This window comes from Hylobates moloch, unplaced genomic scaffold, assembly GCF_009828535.3.
Source record: "Hylobates moloch isolate HMO894 unplaced genomic scaffold, HMol_V3 SCAFFOLD_3, whole genome shotgun sequence".
Classification (NCBI taxonomy): Eukaryota; Metazoa; Chordata; class Mammalia; order Primates; family Hylobatidae; genus Hylobates; species Hylobates moloch.
The window spans coordinates 45441931-45462338 of record NW_026652278.1 but is presented as its reverse complement, the minus strand read 5'-3'; the positions used below and the strand labels follow the sequence as shown (position 1 = coordinate 45462338).

The window sequence follows — 20408 nt, the reverse complement described above, 5'->3', positions numbered from 1 at the left end:
CCCGTGGGGCTAACATACATACACTTTGGCCACTGTTCTACCTGGTGCTGACTCCGATCTCCCAGGGGAGTTTGATACCTTAGCCTTGTGTCTCTCAGAGCATCCTGGCCAGCTGAATTTTATGGCCATCTGGGATGGCTTCCAGGAGGAGATATTTCTACCATTTCGTTTCTAATGGGGAAGAATTGAAAGAAAATCTAAATGTAAAATAAGTTTTCAAAATAATTAAAACAGCAAAGTAACAATGATCTACATATCAAGTAGGGTTTTTCCTCATATTGCCATAGTATTATAAAAACATATGTAGAGTTAGAAAGAATAGATATTAAAAGTCATTAGTAATGGCTTAGAGGGGTACTGTCTCCAGGCAACCCATCCCAGCTTTACAAATTCCCTCCCCCTCCTTTGGAGGACATAAATTCATAAAATAAATATAGCATTATTCAGGGTGCTTTCAGTCAAATGGCTCCAGAATTATATTTGTTAAAAAAATAGTTAATTTGAGTGACCTTTCTACCATATTTTAAGGGTAAATATGGTAGAATATGGATAAAGAAAATGTGGTACATATATAGCATGGAATCTTATGCACCTGTAAAAAAGAATGAGATCATGTCCTTGGCAGGAACATGGATGGAGCTGGAGGCCATTATCTTTAACAAACTAATGCGGGAACAGAAAACCAAATACCACAGGTTCTCACTTACAAGAGGGAGCTAAATGATAAGAACTTATGGACACATAGAGGGGACAACAGAAAGTGGGGCCTACCTGAGAGTAGAGGGTGGGAGGGAGGTGGGGATCAGGAAAAATAACTAATGGGTACTAGGCTTAACTCCTGGGTGACAAAATACTCTGTACAACAAATCTCTGTCACACAAGTTTACCTATATAACAAACCTGTATATGTATCCCTAAATTTAAAATTTAAAAAATATAAAGACAAATGTTAGTCAAATATGGGCTAAAATAACAAAAAATCACTATTTTTCATCATTTTATAGAGACTACAAATTTCCTTCTTCCTCTCTCTGCTTTCAAAATAAGTGACATTAACCACATGTTGGCATTTAAGTTTTTACCAATTTATTGCTAAGAGGAAACATATAATAATATGCTATAGGGTCATAAAACCCACTTTGCAGCTATAGAAGCAAGTTCTGCCTGTGCCTGTGTATGTGTAGGTATGACAGTGGACACGTAAGTGTGAAACTTTAAACACTATTACAGTAAGAAGTCTTTTGTTGAACTTTTGTTAGTTTGAGAGGCTGCAGTGATTTTTCTCCTTTCAAAATGCTGAAATAGAACTCATGATTTTGCTTTTCAAATTAGCAACAGGTAGCTGGTTTGGAAGGCTGGAGATTGATTTCTCTCCAGCTAGCAAGTCGTGGGGTCAGGTCACTGAAGCATGTGGGTGATATGCTGAACCACCAACTTGGCAAATATTGAACTATTTTAAGTGCATCTATTTTCTGGTTCAGTAAATTTTTTGTTGTGTTAAATTCATTAAACTTGACACAGTCTAAATGCCACAGCACATACTGGAAAGCCCATAAAGTAACAGCAACAGCTATAAAAGATAGCAAAAGGTAAGGATCAATAAATTTTCTCTCTCAGTTTCTATTTAATTTTTATCTTTCATATTAGGACTGGAATTTGCTTTAAAGTTAAAAAGTACTGTGTGGCTGGGAAAATCGTGGAATCTTATATTTTCTGAAAATTTGAAGGAAGGTCTCTTTGTCAGTCAAGTTACCCTCCACACTAAGATGATGACATATATGACCTGCAATTCAGGATCACTTAATAACTTGGGTATGGATAAATGAGAAATAAGAATTACACTCTGTTACCCACATTTTGGAAAAATCTTGTTTTGTATAATTTGCAAAAATATTGATTCAAGGACACATCCGAAGACTTCAGATGGGGCTTTGATAATGTGATTATTCTTTATTCGGAATTGAAATTTTCATAAGGATAATCAAGTTTTTGGCACATAAACTGTTATTGTGATTTAATGTAATTTTTTTGAGAGAGTCGTTTGTTATTTTTTAAGTACCACTTTTCCTCCAACAAGGAGTAGTCATAGCAATTCAGAAAAGTAGGGAAGGTGCAAGGTGTGAGGAATTTCCATTCTAGCATGGGTTGTAACTATCAAAATTACAAAATTGATTTTATACTCCACATGAAAAATGACAATAAGTGAAGAACAATTTTCCAGTAATTTTTCTTAGCAAAATAGAAAACAAAATAATCAATAACAGAAAATTGTGAAAATAAAAACCCAATGTATATGTAGAGAATAAGGACATAGGCACTAAATATAATTCTTTAAAGCTTCCAGAACACATAGGGCAGAAGCGATGCAGCCATCAAAGTTGGACTGAGTAAATCCATCCCCTCCACATGCAAGGAAAGGTTTGTGATGCAGAGTCATTTGGCCAGGACAGTTGGCAGCAGCATTTGTAACCTGAAAAAGTAAACAGAGGATTGCAATTGACATTCTGTGCTCTATTGTGCTGTCATGGCAACACCCACCTGGAAAAGGCTACTCTACCTGGAGAAATCAAGATTTCTCACAAGAAGCACCAAACAAACAAAAAAACTGCACACACGAGAAACAAAAAACAAACCAAGACTCACTAAACTCCCCTCAACCCCAGTTCAAGTGTTTATATTTATATTCTTAAATGTTTAAATTTTCAGTTATTAGATAAGATAACCAGAAGTGGGTTGAACTTCAAAATTAGTAGGGGCTATAGTCTGAATGTTTATCCCCCTCAAATTCATATGTTGAAGTCCTAACCCCCGAGGTGATGGTATTAGAAGGTGGGGCATTTTGGGAAGTGATTAGGTCATTGGCAAAGTCCTCATGAATGGAATTAGCTCCTTATAAAACAGGCCCAGGGAAGCTTGTTTGTCCTTTCCACCATGTGAGGACACAGCCAGAGGTGCCATCTATGAGAATGAGGGCTCTTACCAGACACTGGATCTGCCAGTGCCTTGATCTTGCTCTTCCCAGACCCCAGAACTGTGAGAAAGAAATTTCTGTTTATCAGCCACCCACTCTATGGTATTTTGCTATAGCAGCCCAAATTGACCAATACATCCTTCTTCAGTTTCTCTCCACCACTCCTCATCCCATGGTTCTTTCTTCCTCACATATTTCCTGAGTGCTGTTCTGGCCCAAGCCCCATGCTGAGCACTGGAGCAGGAGAATTTTAAAATTTCACAACCTTGTCCTTAAGGAAATTTAAGTCCTGAGAGTAAGACTGACCCCAAAGCAGTCTTTTTAAACAGCTTTTTATTTTCATATCTGAAAGTATGAAAAAAGACACAGAGATTGTTTTTCTGGAGAAAATATTCTCAAAATTTGGATGGATGATGGCTAATAAGCATTTGCAGTAAGGAGAATGAGTGGGAGGTGAATGTAGTTATGTTGGACACTGAGATGATTTGGCCACTGAAGCACCAAAAACCCTCTAAAACACCAAAATAAAAACTTGTTGTAATGGCCATCTCACTTGGGACTGCTTCACTGTACAACTTCAGGGGGCTCCATTCACCTGGATGACAATATGACAGTTCTAGTCTCTCTTATACGGTGTTTTCATGGATAGTAATAGAGTAAGGCCCATGAGGATTTACTCATTTAAAAATCAGGAAAAAAAATCAAGAAATGTAACAAATTCTATTTAAATTATGGTGCTGAGATCTTTGTTCTAGATAGGCTGAGTCAGTATATTCCCTGACAGTTTTTTTTTCTTCTAGAGATAGGGTCTTGCTGTGTTGCCCAGGCTGAAGTGCCGTGGCATGATCATAGCTCACTGTACTCTTGAACTCCTAGGCCAAGAGATTCTCCTGCCTTAGCTTCCTGGTAGCTAGGACTGTAAGTGCACACCACCATGCCTGGCTAATTAAAAAAAAATTTTAGAGATGGGGTCTCACTATGTTGCCCAGGCTGGTCTTGAACTCCTGGCCTCAAGCTATTCTCCTGTCTTGGCTTCCCAAAGTGTTGAGATTACAGGCATAAGCCACCATGCCTGGCTTACAGAGCCTGCAGTTTTCTTAAAGCAGAAAAACTTTGCCATAGATATTTTTTATTTATATGTTATATTTGCTTTTTTAAAAGAGATGGTACTGTTATTTCCCTGTTGAACCTCCAAAGACATGGGCCTCTGTAGACCTGTGTCACTCAGATACAAACGTGAAATATTAAAAGTATCCTCTCACTTTTCTGGAGGTCTCTTATAGCAACATCGTCTATCACAAACATAGCTGATAATCTTGAAATCAGCAGACAAGATCTTTGAGTGGCTAAAATAGGCAGTACATAGTGCAGTCACTGAAGCACAGACTTGGGTGATCAATTAGAGCTTTTAACCTGCTTTAGATAGAATTTTATCAAGTTGGATTATTTAATTTGTCAGTAAAACACTACAGGAGGAAGAAAATGGCTAGGATCTTAGATATTAGTGATTTCAGAATGTGATAACCAATAGTCTAATGGCAAGGGATATGTATTAGTTCATTCTCACACTGCTATTAAGAACTTCCCTGAGACTGGGTAATTTATAAAGAGAAGAGGTTTAATTGACTCACAGTTCCAAATGGCTGAGGAGGCCTTGAGAAACTTATAATCATGGCGGAAGGGGAAGCAGGCACGTCTTACATGGCAGCAGGCAAGAGAGAAAGCGTGTGAAGGAGGAACTGTCCAACACTTATAAAACCATCAGATCACATGAAAACTCACTATCATGAGCACAGAATGGGGGAAACTGCCAACATGATCCAATCACCTCCCACCAGGTACCTCCCTCAACACATGGGGATTATGGGGATTACAGTTCAAGATGAGACTTGGATGGGGACACAGAGCCAAACCATATTGGGATGCTATATAAAAACTCAAAACCCAGACAAGACTGGGAAGAATCCTGGCAGTCTGGGGCAATTTAATGGAGAGGCAAATAACTTTCTGGCTCTTAATAGGAGCTGAGGGCATCAGTTATTAGTTGTCATACAATCATTAATGTTCACCATTATGGCCCCAGCTTTCAAGAAGCAATTCTAATATGCATAAAATATTCATTGCTAGCATTTCTTGAATGTCCACTGCATTTGATATCAAATACTATATATGCACACCCCATTTAATTCACATAGCAACCCTATGAGGTGGTTACTATTGTTCTTTTTTTTATTATAATTTAGGTTTTAGGGTACATGTGCACAATATGCAGGTTTGTTACATATGTATCCATGTGCCATGTTGACTTCCTGTACCCATTAACTTGTCATTTAGCATTAGGTATATCTCCTAATGTTCTTATTTTATACATAAGAAAGTTGAGGCTCAGAAAGATTACTACTTGCCCAAAGACAGAAAGTCAGTAGATAAAGAAACAGGGATTCGAACAGAGCAGGCTGACTCCAGAACTTACATTTCCAGCACTTTCAGAAATATTTCCATAAAGACTCAATTAAGTAAAACAAAACAAAAATTTTTGATTAGTCACTTAGCTTTAGGCATCTGGAAAATTCATATCAATAGAATAACACATTCATACATATTCTTATCTATACATATATACGTGTGTGTCTATCTGTGTATAATTTGCACATACATAAATCTCCATTTGTGGTAAAATTTTGATACATTCCTGTTGACATCCCTGTATAGATAAACTGTGGCACTATTAAACATTGCACAAGTATTAACCAGGAAGGAGTTTAAGGAAAAGGGTTTTGCCCAGTCATGAGGTGGTAATTTATTGGTGCTGTGTAATTTAATTTGATGAGTGGTAAATGCCAGATGCCAGATCACATGGCTGGAAAACTGGGCCACTGATTAGCCAGTCGGCAGTTTGGATGAAATCAATCTCACTGCATTTAGGTGGAATCACCCATTTTGCAATTACCCAATGAGGAAAATATGAAAACATGGAGCATGTATTGGCAAGCTCCTTCACCCATGTAAAGTAAGAGCCCTGCAATGGAGGAGCACGTAATTGTCAAAGCCACAATCTCACAATAATGCAGCCTTTGGCTATGCTTTCAGCCACAGTGAGGAACCACAGCTCAATGACTGTGTTTAAGAGAGATGTCAGGGCTGAAACAACCCCTTGCAAATCCAGGTTGCTTTGGCTCACATGTGTGCCAGGGCTGGTCAGAAAGAACTCTTGCCTGCTCTAGAGTAGCAAATGCAATGTTTCTATAAACTTAGGCGATAACTGGACTGGGTATATAAATAAAGCTGAAGAAGTGGTTTTATTTCTAAGCAATTTAAACCCATGTCAATGTGTTTTGTTATATAAAATGCAAACGCCTAAGCCCTGCATGGAGAGCTCTTCATAACCAGGATCTTACTTCCATTCAAATCTCACCTCGTGCCACTTCTTGCACCTTTGTCACCCTTGTCCTCGCCACTTCTCTCGCCTTTGTCCTATCTATATTCAAACTCAGGTTCTTTTTCTTGTACTTCTGTGGCTTGGAACAAACCATTTTGCTGGGTGATGTTGCATCATTCCTCCTCTTTGCTGACAAGTAAATTGCTCATCCTTCAAGACTCAGTATAAACATCACCTGCTCTGAGGCATTCTTGCTCAGCCAGGCAAGGTCAGTGCCTTTTCAGCATGTTATTTCTATCTATTATATTACTTGCTATTTTGCACTGTAATGATGTCCATGCCTGTCTCCTCCACTCCTAGACTGCAAGCTTCTAAGAATAGGGACTCTGACTCACTGATCTTTGTATCCAAGGCTGAGAACAGTGCCTGGACCATATGAAAGTGGGCAATAAATGTTTATTGAGTTAAAAAAAGATATTGTACACAGTTGATCAAACGAAGGTCTTGACAGAAAACCTACACAAAAAGTATTATTCAGAGGCTCCCCATATAGCTGAGGAGAAGCTCAAATGGAGGAACTATTGTATTTAGAAGACTCTTAATAATGATGAATGAAGGGGTGTCCTCTGGCCTCACACTGTGCACTGCTTTAATGACTGTCTCCTGTCATGTATTAAGTTGAACCACATAAACTTGCTGATTCTGTAGGTCAAAAATGGTAAAATATTGTCAATTTGTATATGGTTCAGCCTAATAGTTTCTTTGTATCATGATTACTAATTGTAAAAGTTCACACAAAAAAGTGCTTTTGGTGTGAAAATGAAATTAAAGATGAAAAGAAAGAGGTAGGCAGATAAGTAGGCTGAGTATTTTCACAAAATGACAGTTGATTATTTGCAAAATAATTCAAATAATGTCCATTCTTCCTTTCATATCTATGCTAAAGCTACAGCATGTCCCTGGACTAGGAGACATTTACCCATAGAGAGCAGTCATTTGTCTGGCCTATAGAGTGGCTTTATTTTAGGCTGACCTATTCAGCCATCCAGCCCATAATTTGGTTACTTAAACAAACCTTTCTGAAACATGGCAACAGGTGACATTCAAGTGGGTAGGCAAGAATTAAGGTTTTATAAATTCTAATTTTAGATGTGCAACTAATGGGATCAGGGAGACTGGACAATGAATAATCAAGTTTTTCCTGCTACGTTTCCTCACTTATATCATGAATGCAAATTATGCCACATTTCATTGAATCTAAGGCACCATAAAACCCATCAATATTTTATGTACCAATGAGAAAGAAAAAATGGTGTCAACATGACACAAAACTTTATTTGATACTTAATAGAAATGTTCTTTCGGATTTATCTACATGTATCTTTTGCAAACATAAAAAGGAAATAAAAGAGAAATACATTGGTGAAGCCATTCTAAAGGCTCGCATTTAGAGATGGACTTCTCTGAACCACTCTTTAACTCAGACATGCTGATGTCTGATATCCATGCACTTCCTATGCAGTCTGTCCTCCGTGCTGTCTAAAACACTGGCAATGTGGCATTTCTTACAAGGAGGTTCCATTGAATTATTTTTTCTTGGGTTTTCTTCTGAGCTGCTGACACTGTTCTGCAAGTACGGATTATGCTTTTTTCTCTTCACTGGGAAAGAAAGGTTTTCAGACAGCAACTAGGTCTCATATTCTTTCCTCAAATTGTTCTTAAATAATTTGTTAGTTTAAATATCAAGAAGTTACAGCTGCCCACTCCAAGAGCACCAGAAATAACCAAGTTCACACATGTGAAAACTACATCTTGACTGTCTCCTGGTGTATACTGATGGGGTGGCATTTTATAGTTGAAGAAATATGGCAAGTATTAAGTAAGTTGAGGGGAGAGGGACAGTAAATACTCCACAGTTTCTCAGTGCATGACAAGTCAAAAGATAATGAATGGTAGGATCCTTTAAGCGGTGCTTTTTCAGTTAAGTAGCATTGTTGGTGTCAGGACTTCTAATGTCTTTAGCATTGCTGGTTTAAACACTCCATTTTCTCAGCTCACCCAAATGAGCAGCCTCAGGCGAAACTGACAGAGATATACTGGTTATCTAAGAATCCATTTGTTCATTTTCAAAGGTAAATGTACCAATTCCAGAACCAAGTCTGGTTGTCTTCCCAGATCATTCATCTTGCTGGGCCAATTTCCCCAACTGTATCATAGATTATGGGGGTGACACAGGTGCAGCAACTCCTGACAGACATTGCTAATCAATCGTGGCATTCTTTCCAGGAAGCCCAACAGGGCCTCAGCATCCTTCTCCCTTCTGTGCCTCAGGCAGCCACCACCGGTCAATTGGAGTTGGCACTTGAGAGGAATTCTATATACCAACCCTGGATTAGAAGATTACAGAAGGAATGCATAATTAGAAATAAGAGAACTAAATACTCTTTACTTTTTATTTTCTCTCCTTTCCCATTAGGTTACGATAGCTTGATGCATTGCCTTTCTCTATACCAGAGACCCTTCAATGCCAAGAAACAGATCACATCAGGAGCCATTTCCTCTAGATGCTGCTGCAAACCCAATTACAATTCCTTCTAATAACCTTCTAAGACCCCTCTCCAGGACACTACCCTTCTCTGGGTCACACAGGTGCTTTGGCTGCTGTGTGGAAATAAAATACAGGCGTTTTAGCTACAACCATAGTTCTACAGAATCGTATGCTAAAAATATCAAGGCTTGTGGAAAAAACAGAGTTGGGGGCAGATGACTCAAAGCCTATGGAACTTTGAACCAAGCACTAACAAAACCAATAAACATCATAGTAAAGTGGCTAGTACAGTTAACATTCTCCCAGCTTCTGCATCTAGCTACAGTGGTACACTCTTTGCAGCCTAGATCCTGGGGCTTGTGTTTCTCCTTTGAGATATGGGTCTTGGAGGACAGTTGCTTCTAAAATAAACCATTTTGAGCTAAATTGAAAATATGATCTAGGATGCTGCCTTTTTCATCAGTCTGTCATGTTAATATAGGGGAAATATCTTTGTGGTTTCACCATCTGGACTTCCACTTTTGCTGAAGAGCTTAATGTGGTAGAAAACCAGCAGTTCTTTAAGCCATTGGAATAGCCACTATTTGCACTAAAGGAAAGCACGTTTGTAGATTTTTAGTTTTTATTCCTAAGACCTTCACATTTAGCAAGGCTTTATCTTTGCCTGTAAGAAAACTTAATCCAATTACTTCAAAATATAAATGAGTTTGAAACAAATATGAGTCTCCTGATATTGATCTCTTATTTCTCAACTGCATACAAGGTAATTCACATTTAAAAAAAAACCTAGTTGCAAAAGACTGTAGATAATTTTACCACTTTCTTATCTTATATTACCTTCCTGCAGGTCACTTTAATAAGTTTTGGGTATGCATGAGCCTTGACAGCAGATGGAGATGTCTAAGCCATCACTTGTATTTTGATACTCACACTGCATCTTTTAATAACAATTTTCGGCTAAGTGCAGTGGCTCACACCTGTAATCCCAGCACTTTGGGAGGCTGAGACGGGTGGATCATGAGGTCAGGAGATTGAGACCATCCTGGCCAACATGGTGAAACCCCGTCTCTACTTAAAAAAAAAAAATACAAAAATTAGCTGGGCGTGGTGGCACGTGCCTGTAATCCCAGCTACTTGGCAGGCTGAGGCAGGAGAAGAATGGCTTGAACCAGAGTCGGAGGTTGCAGTGAGCTAAGAACACGCCGTTGCACTCCAGCCTGGCGACAGAGTGAGACTGTCTCAAAACAAAAAACAAAAAAAGATTTTCATCCACTCCAATATCTGACAGTGACTTTTTACTTAAATTGTTCCTGAATTCGTAATAATCTTCTTGCCTTGGCATTTCCCCTGCTCATTGCGTATGTGAGGTATTGACTATACTGGCAATAATAAATAGCTTTGAAGGCTAAGATGGTATGGAGCTGATTCATACATTTTCTCACTTCCTTGCATTTCTTTACTCTGCTGCCAGTGTAAACCTAAGCCCATGTCATGGTACATAAACAGCAGAAATTGAATATTTGGTTAACTTGTTCCTTTATAGCCCCTATCTATGCAAAGCACAAAGGTAGTTTTTCCCAAAAGGCAATCTGTGGCAAGATGAAAAAAAGTAAGAATTCTGAGCTTTTTCATGGAGCTAAGTGCATTTTATATATATAATATTTATAAATCTGTTATGAGGTTGTAACTTTATTTTTTTGGGTTATTCTTTTGTTTAAATTCTTGCAGCTGTGTTTTTGCCTTTTTAATTTTTAATTGAAGAATTAAAAGATAACAATATTATCTTAGTTCCCAAAACATTTAGAGGGATTTTACTGGTCCATGAAAAAAAAAGGCTTGGAATCACTGCTCTGGGGTAAGGCTTGACACAGCTCAAAGCAGAGTCTCTGTCAGTCTGAAGAATGTTTTCCATGAAAGGGAGAGATGGCGGCTGGGGAGGAGCTAATATGAGCTTTGAAAAACCATCAGTAATTTCCATTATCACTGGATAACCTGAGTGTGGGTTTGGTGAGTGGATGAGTAGTTTTTAAAAATGGAATGAAATCTTGTATAAAACGTGTTTCCCAGAAATCTGCACAATCTCTTTTTTATACAAATATTACTCTAGATAGAACTAGAATCTACAGTAACACATGGTTCATTTGTTCGCCCATGGTTAAATATTTAGGTAGTAACCATCTAAGGGTTGGAGGAAAATAGGGATTGGGGGAAAATGACTTAATCAAATGTGGAATAAATTCAAATTACATATGGCCTAGAGAGTGAATGTGGTTCATACTGATTCTCTGTATATATCTCCCTAATCTTACCATATTTCCAAGGCATTGATTATAGCATTAATCACATGCCTGTTTACACACACAGGGAGAAGTGTCAATAAATGAAGGAGAGACCTGAACTTATTCTGATGTCAATGGAAATGCCTGTTTACCTATTTGCATATAGGAAACTAGTCCAAGCACTCTGAAAAAGATGTAACTTCAGTGTTGTGGCTACAGTGGAACAATACTATTAGCCACTGAGTAAAGTTCCATAATATAAGAAAGGAAGGGCTGGGACATGAAAGTTGAAAACAGGTTGGTTTGTTTGTTTGTTTGTTTTAATTTATACACAAAATATTTTCTATTGGCCAAATTCAAAATGTAATGTTCCTACTTCTACTAGGGGTGTATTTACCCTTAACGTTCTCCTATTTTTAAAAAATCCTTTTGGGGTTTGACGAAAATCCAACAAAATGTTGCTAATTCTGCTACACACAACTAACCAAAATGCAATTTGGTAAGAGATGTTTGATGTTTAAAAGCCTTTTTGAGTCCTTAAAGTAGCAAGCTATGGGGGCTGTGTCTTACTCATCTTTGTATTTCTGGTATCTATTACTCCACTGTATATGACTGGCATTGAATAAATATTTGCTCAAAGAATAAATGAACACAAGCCAACAAAAAAGCTAATTCAAAGTCTTGAAATTTTTATATTCTCAGTGTTCAAATGTTCTCTAAGGGTGGTGGAAGTTTTTTCTCTATGGAAATAATTTTTTTTAGTTTCTGAGTCTCTAAATTTTGCTTTCCCGCCCCCGCCCTCCAAATAACCATGCTATTAACCACCTTCTCTTTTGTCACACTTAACCCCTCACCACTCTATCCCAGTTCCCGAGCAACTGAATTGCCCAGGACAACACCTATTCTGATTGAATTTTAAAAATTCTTTCTTAAAACAGTTGATTCTCCATGCTCAGGTTTTTGTAGCGAAGTAGAAATCATACACATATGAAATATATTTGTTATATTATTAAGAAAAGTGAGGATAAAGATTATTTCTTTTTTTTTTTTTTTTTTTAGACGGAGTCTCGCTCTGTCGCCCAGGCTGGAGTGCAGTGGCGCAATCTCGGCTCACTGCAAGCTCCGCCTCCCGGGTTCGTGCCATTCTCCTGCCTCAGCCTCTCCGAGTAGCTGGGACTACAGGCGCCCACCACCACGCCCGGCTAATTTTTTGTATTTTTAGTAGAGACGGGGTTTCACCGTGGTCTCGATCTCCTGACCTCGTGATCTGCCCGCCTCGGCCTCCCAAAGTGCTGGGATTACAAGCATGAGCCACCGCACCCGGCCTAAAGATTATTTCTTAACCATACACTGCATCTTATTAAAGATAAGTGATACTCCAAACTGGGATAATAATGATAAATTGGGGTGCTGATTATACCATTTAATCTATTTTTAGGTATCTTTCTTTGATAATTGAACCTCTTTTGGCCACAGATTTTTGAGGCTCTCAGTTCTAATCATCTTATGCTATAGTACTTAATATTCATAAAGAGCTTTATCAACACACGGGTGCTTTCCTGCAGAGATGGTACATTTTTAATTGGTTCTTATGTGTTGTGTTCATCATTTCATCTTTCCTCTGTTCTCATCTCTCCAGTGTTCTATTATATTTAATGGTGATTTCATAAACCCATTTCTTTGTTGTGCTTTAGGGAAAGGCTTGCTTGTATTGTGGAATCCTGATTACAGAGCTCTGTATCTGGTACTACAGAGAACTGCTGTAAAATTACTATTGGTTGGAATGCCTTAGGTGTGAAGAAAGCAATGTGGTTTGGTCAATTCTCAGTGGAGCTTTTCATTTTATTGGCATTTGTCTATTCTATTTTAATAAACCATTGGGTAGATGCAGGCAGAATGTGCCACAAATCAATTATACGATCCATGTAGCAGCTTTAGTGGGCTCAAACTGCAAAGGACATACTTTGCTGAAATTGTATATTCAATTGCTGAGGTCTACATTGACTCTGTTTAGATCTATTCTATCTTTTAAAATCCTGAAAACACTGGAGCAAACTCTTTTGATGAGGACTTGTTCAGAACAAGCACACAATAAAGAATGAAATACAGTTTTCTCTAGTACTATTAAAGTAATAATGGACAGAACAACAGTCATATTACATTCTCCTTTAGAGTTTTTAATTTAATAGAAAATTGTTCTGCCCTTCAGCGAGTTTTAGTATATTCATTCATTAATTCTTCAAATATTTGTTTTGTTCCCAGTAGTTGCTGAGCAGTATGAAAAGTGTGAGGGTAAAAAACCAGCTCCTTTCTGTAAACTGATTTAACAGATTTGGAATTATTTTTTTTTCATCTAAATATAAATGTTCTGTCACAATTTCTCAAAGGATCCAATTGCTTGGGATTCTAGGATGCAAAGGACTGAAAGTGCTTTCCATGGTGAGTCCAGAGATAAACTGAAAATCACTTTTCCTCCTGAACTGGGCCTCACTACTACCTCTTCCTGCTCTGTAGGTTGACAGCTAGTTAATTTCCTGCAGACGCGATTTTTCTGCATTTCTTCTCCCATTCCCTATTTATTCTTCTTGATAACCCAGAAGCATGGCATTGACATTTCTTTCTGGTTCTCATTCATGTTAAATGGACTCAATGACTTTATATCTGGGCCATAGGATTATGGCAAAAAAGAATGCAGGCATTTTGATCTTCAGGTCTAGAAATGAACTTCCTTCTACTTTTAATACTGTGAAAATTAAATTAAAAGTATTAAAAAATTTAATACTGTGTTCCTCAGAAAGACAATAATGGAGAATAAAAAACACAGGTGGTTTTAAAATCAGCTTAATTGAACCTATATACAGTAAAATTTATTTTTTGTGTGTATTGTTCTATATTTTGACAACATATACAGTTGTGTTACAGCCACTACAAATAATAGAGAACATTTCCACCACCCCCTAAATTTCCCTTATGCCCCACTGCAGTTAATCCCTTCCTCTCAATCACAGCCCCTGCTAACACTAATCTGTTTTTTGTCTCTAAAGTTTTACCTTTTCCAGAAAGTCATAAACACAGACTTTGAGTCTGACTTCTTTCACTGAGATAATGCTTCTGAGATTCATTTACATTATTATAAATATTTCTAGTTTGTTCCTTTTTATTACTGAGTAGTTTTTCATTTATGGATGTGTAATATTTACCCACTTAGCAGGTGATGAATATTTAGGTTATTTCCACTATTCAGCAATTATTACTAAAGCTGCTAATATTATTTGGCTATAGGTTTTTATGAGGATGCATGTCTTCATTGTTCTTGGGTAAATCTCTAAGAGTGGGGTTGCCGGGTCACATGGTAAGTGCACGTTTAACTTTGTAAGAAACTGCCAAAGTATTTCTCAAAGTGGCTGTGCCATTTTGCATTCCTACCAGTGATACGTGAGAGTTGCAGTTGTTTCACATCCTTGCCAGCATTTGTCATCTTCAGAGTTTCTGATCTGAGCTGTGACTGGTTTCTTTCACATAGCATGTTTTCTTGTAGGTATGTCATAGTATTTCATCATAGTTGTAATTTGTACTTCCTTAATGGCCATTGATGGTCATTATCTTTCTGTGTGCTCAATTGCCATTCACATCTCCTCTTTTTGTGTGTTTGGTGAAATACACATAAAATTTGCAATTAGTGACCAGTAAACACTAATCTGCTTTCTGTCTCTGTGGATTTGCCTATACTGAATGTTTCATATGAATGGGATCATTCAAGAGATGTTATCTTTATGACTGGCTTCTTTCATATAACATGTTTTCAAGGTTCATTCATGTTATGGCATATATCAGTACTTCATCCCTTTTTATGGCTGAATGATATTCCCCTGTATGGATATAATATATATTGTTTATCCATTCATTAGTTGATAGACATTTGGGTTGCTTCCACTTTTGGCTAAAGTGTGTTGTTATGAACATTTGTGAATGCGGTTTTGTTTGAACACGTTTCATTTCTTTTGATTATACATCTAGGAGTGGAATTGCTGGGTCATATTGTAATTCTATGCTTAACTTATGGAGGAACCACCAAGCTGTTTTCCATAGTGGCTGCACCATTTTGCATTCCCACTAGCAAAGTACAAGTGTTCAATTTCTTCACATCCTAACACTTATTATTCTGTATCTTATAGCCATCCTAATGGGAGTGAAATAGTATCTTATTGTGATTTTGGTTTGCATTTCCCAAAGGAATAATGATTTTTACCTTTTCATGTGCTTATTGGCCATTTGTATTTCTTCTTTGGCAAAATGTCTATTCAAGTCCTTTGCTCATTTTTTAATTGGGTTAGTTTTTTTTTTTTTTTGCTGTTGTAAGAGTTCTTTATACATTCTAGATAGTAGATTCTTATCAGATATGTGACTCAAATATTTTCTCCCATTCTTTGGGTTATCTTTTCACTGTTTTGATAATACTTTGATGAACAAAAGTATTGAATTTTGATGCAGTCCAGTCCAAATTATCTTTTCTTTTGTTGCTTATGTTTTTGGTGTTGTATCTAAGAAACCATTGCCAAATCTGAGGTTATGAAGATTTACCAGTATGTTTTCTTCTAGAAGTTTTATTATTTTACCTTGCATATTTAGGTTTTTGATCCATTTTGAGTGAATTGTCTTGTGCAGTGTAAGGGTCCAGCTCACTCTTTTGTATGTGGATATCAAGTTGTCCCTGCACTATATAAGGAAAAGATTATTCTTTCTCCATTGAATGTTCTTGAGAATATTGTCATAAATCAATTGACTATAGGTATGGGTTTATTTCTGAACTTTCAATTACATTCCATTGATCTATGCCTGTCCTTATGTCAGTACCACACTGTCTTGATTACTGTAGTTTTGCAATAAGATTTGAAAAGAGAACGTGTGAGTCCTCCAACTTTGTTCTTTTTTTCAAGATTGTTTTGGTTATCAGGGGGTCCTTGTGGTTCCATACAAATTTTGGCTTTTTCATTTCTGCAAAGGCCATTGCAATTTTGACAGAGACTGAAACGAGTCTGTTGATCACTCTGGTTAATACTGCCATCTTAAAAATATTACATCTTTCAATATATGATGTGTTTTCATTTATTTAGGTCTTTTTAAATGTCTTTCAGCAATGTTTTGTAGTTTTCGGTGTAGAATTCTTATAACTCCATAGTAAGTTCACATCTCTTCTTTAGTGAAGTACTCTTTTAAGTCTTTTGCCCATTTTTAGATAATTGTGCTGTTTGTTTTTTAAATTATTGATTTGTGAGCGTTCTTTGCATATTCTGAATACTAACTAGCCTTTTACTGATAAATGCTTTTACAGATATGTCCTTTGCAACATTTTCTCCAAGACTGTGGCTGTCTTTTCATTTTCCTAATAGTGTCTTTCAAAGACACTGTTTTTGATTTTAATTAAGCTCAATTTATCAGTTTCTTTCTGTATGGTTTGTGCTTTTTTGTGTTCTATCTAAGAAATGTTGCCAGGCACGAGTGGTTCATGCCTGTAATCCCAGCACTTTGGGAGGCTGAGACGGGCGGATCGCTTGAGGTCAGGAGTTCAAGGTTGGTCTTGAACTGGCCAACATGGTGAAACCCCATCTCTACTAAAAATATAAAAAAGTCAGCGAGGCACTGTGGCGTGTGCCTGTAATCCCAGCTACTCAGGAGCCTGAGGCAGGAGAATTGCTTGACCCCGTGAGGTGGAGGTTACAGTGAGCCAAGATTGTGCCACTGCACTCCAGTCTGGGAAATAGAGCAAGACTCCATTTCAAAAAAAAAGAAATGTTTACTAAATCCAAGGTCATAAAGATTTTCTCCTATGTTTTCATCTAGCAGTTTTAGAATTTAAGGTGTTATGTTCAGGTCTATCATCCATTTTTAGTTAATTTTTGTATATGCTGTGAAACATCAACTTTTGAATATAAAGTTGTGTTTTCCAAATTCTATTTTGTTGTTCACTAGTTCTTTAAGAAAAATGTTCAATAGGAACATTGATTTCCTCATAAAGTAAAGATAATATTTACTTCCTGATCTGTCAGAACAGTTGTGAGGATCAAATGAAAACAAGTATACAAGTGTTTTCTAAAATCAGAGTATAAATGTTAACTATGATTATTTCTAGCTGAGAGCAGCAAAAAAAGAATGGTATAAGAAGGTGTCATAACTGGGAGAAAGCCAGAGCTCAAAAAATTACTACAGTAAAGTGAGGTGTTTAAAAGCACTAGCTTTTAAATAGGCCTGCATTTGAATGCCAGCTTTGCCACTTCCTAGCAGCTGAAACACACATAAGATATCTGAGCCCTCTAATCCTCAGTTTTCTCACCTATGTGATGAGGAAGGGATACAAACTCCACAAGGTGGTTGGAGTATAAAGTGAGTTACATACAGAGCCCAGTGAGCTACAGTGAGTAAGGAATTAATAAGTTGCATTCTTGAAAGAGAGAGAGAAAGAGAGACTGTCTAATAAAATGCTGATGTGAATTATCATGGTATACAGAAGTGCTACAATACACGATGGCAAAGACCAAGTTCAGTTTCTGCCAAACTGAGCTACTGGTCATTCCTCAAGTGTTCTTTGCCTCTTTTGCTTCTGAAAAAGTACATGTGTTCTTGGAACACTGCTCCAACATCACTAACTTTACCTGTCTCCCTCATTTTGAAGGATTTAGCTCAAGTGACATCTTCTTTTAGAAGCTACTTCTTACCACTTCCTCCCAAAGTCTGCTCTGTGCTCACATAGTATATTGTACATAGTTTTTGTATAGTAAACTGTACTATATCAGGATTATGTGCTTATTGGTTACCTTTGGTGATTGATTATATGGGAAACTCTTTAAAGGAAGGGAGCTGTCTTTGAGTCTTTAGAACCCAGTTCAATGTTTGACACATAGTAGAAGCTCAACAAATGTGTGTTTAATGAAAAGATGAGTATATAGTATTAATTTATAATGTGGATATGACTACTAAACTTTTTTTGTTTGTTAGTTTTATAGCATAATACTGATGTTTACTTAAATAGACCAAGTAGATTTACTCTTTATGGGAAAGTGCTGAAATACAGCCTATTTCTTGCAGAGCATCTATGCCTGTGTAATAACATCCACCATCCAATTTTAAGTATTAATGCTGGGGGCAAGTGAATATATTTAGTATTTGCCCAGTACCAATGACACAGACTCCTTTTTAAAGTTTTTTATAAAGTATTTGCTGGTCAAAATAATTAGTTATTCTGAATAAGTGTGATACTGACTACATGGCAGAGTAAGTCCCAAGAGTATATGAGAAAAAAATGACTTCATTAAATTCTTACGTGTTAAAACATTTAATAGTTTATGTAATATGGAATTTTGTGAAAAGGGGAAATATCTGCCTATATAAACTTCAATTAAACTGTGACTGTACATCCTAATTCAATGATCAGAATTTCTCAGCTGATGATCTGACACATATGTACTACCTCATAATAAACTGAAACAAGTGGTTAGTTATGTGCTGATGACAAGGAGGTGGGCAATTACTCAATGCAATGCTTATGATTGACACCTGTTAGGTTTCCTGATGTTGATAAATTGGGTCACACTACAGTCCACCTATCCCAAAGGGCCCATTTTGGTTATCCAAAGGTCACTATAACTTATGATACATAGGCAAGATACTCTTGTGGCCATAATTTCTTGTTGGGAAATGTTGACTCACGGCCCAACTGTGTTAAATTATCAAACGCTGGAAAATGTGCAAGTTAGTTTAGGAATGATTGGCAAGAAGCTGGAAAATCTTTAAGCTTAAACAACAACAACAACAACAACAAACCAACTGGCAAGAGTTCCTTGTGTCCACAGGGATCTATCACTTTTATCACACCTTGTTCTGATGTTATTCAACAGTCCCTTATGGTAATGACTAAGTGTCATAGTCCCTGGTATTGAATTGGACCTGGTGAAAAATTCCTATCCAGACTATTTACTTATATAAAACAGAGAGAAGAGAAAAGAGATAAACTTTGAAAAGATAAAAGAGTGAGAAAGAAAAGAGAAAAAGTGGGACATGTGGGCATGAAGAGAGGTAATCAAGAAAAGAGAGCAACGAACACAGAGCTAAGCTACCAACAAAGAAATGACCATCAAAGCACTGTCACCCCATCTCCTCCTCCTCTTACTACTACTACTGATAATTGATAACTTGCTTTGTACTAATGTTTGTAGTAAATGTTTTCTACTGTGTTCTCTCATTTCACCTTAACCACAAGTCTAAGGGGCATGTTCAGTTGTTACCATTTACAGATGAGGACCTTGAGACATAGTTACAGTCCAGCCTGCCCAAAGGTTTGAAATGAGTCTGTGTTGTGCCGAAGTCCAAGATCATAATTATATCACATTATTAAAAATCCAGGAATTATAAAGCACAAATATGGAAGAACAGTCATAGGAATAGTGGCAGAATAACCAAAAGAGCTTGATTTTATTATGGAAAAGAATTACGAAACAAAACACCTAATGTACTTTAACTGATAAACACAATTGATTGTTGTCTTTCAAAGTACTTATCTTAGAAGGCTATGTATTTATACCCATGATGATGAACTGGCCAATGTCTTTGAAGGCTGGCAGATTTAAAATTGCTTTTAAAATCAGCTTACTGGCTACATTAAAACAGATAAACAAATATAAGCCAGCTGTATTTCTTTAGTTACCTCTAAATTTTTTTAAATTGTTAAGACTGATCATCCATTTTATTTAAATGAGTTAAGTACAAATGACTGTGGTTTTTAAAACAATAAATTGAACCTCAAGTTTCAAAGACCTGATCCAACTGATGATATGTTGAAAAATATGTGTCAGACTATGAAAGAGATGCCCAATTTTATTGAAATAAGGGTATAGTTTGTTGAGGTGGCTGACTACTTTGAAGAGGACAACAATCTTTTGGATTTACAAGTTTGGTATATTTATGATATCAGCCACTACCTTCCAGTTCCAACTCACCTAAAAGGAGAAAATGAGGGTAATAGAAAATGCAGGGGAGAAGGCAAGGTGGCTGACTAGATGCAGCCAGGTGGAATGGCTCCCACCGAGAGACCAAGAAAACTGACATGCTCCTCATAGATCTTCAGAAGGAAGGCACCCAAAGTGGACTGAGGGAAGACACAGAAGCTGGACTAAAGAAGGAGAAAGCTGGGAACACTGCACGGGGCTACTGCACACCTGGACTCATTCCTGGCCACAG

At 37.2% G+C, this 20408-nt stretch overlaps 1 protein-coding gene across 1 annotated transcript in view; it reads right to left on the bottom strand.

Annotated features, from left to right (window-relative positions):
* Window positions 1–1063: 1063 nt before the first annotated feature.
* Window positions 1064–20408, bottom strand: part of RNLS (renalase, FAD dependent amine oxidase) — a 307643-nt gene continuing 288298 nt past the window's right edge. Inside the window, exon 7 of the mRNA XM_032137393.2 lies at window positions 1064–2470. Coding sequence (XP_031993284.1) covers window positions 2318–2470 — 153 coding nt within the window. The 3' untranslated portion in view covers window positions 1064–2317. The remainder of the gene's footprint in view (window positions 2471–20408) is intronic.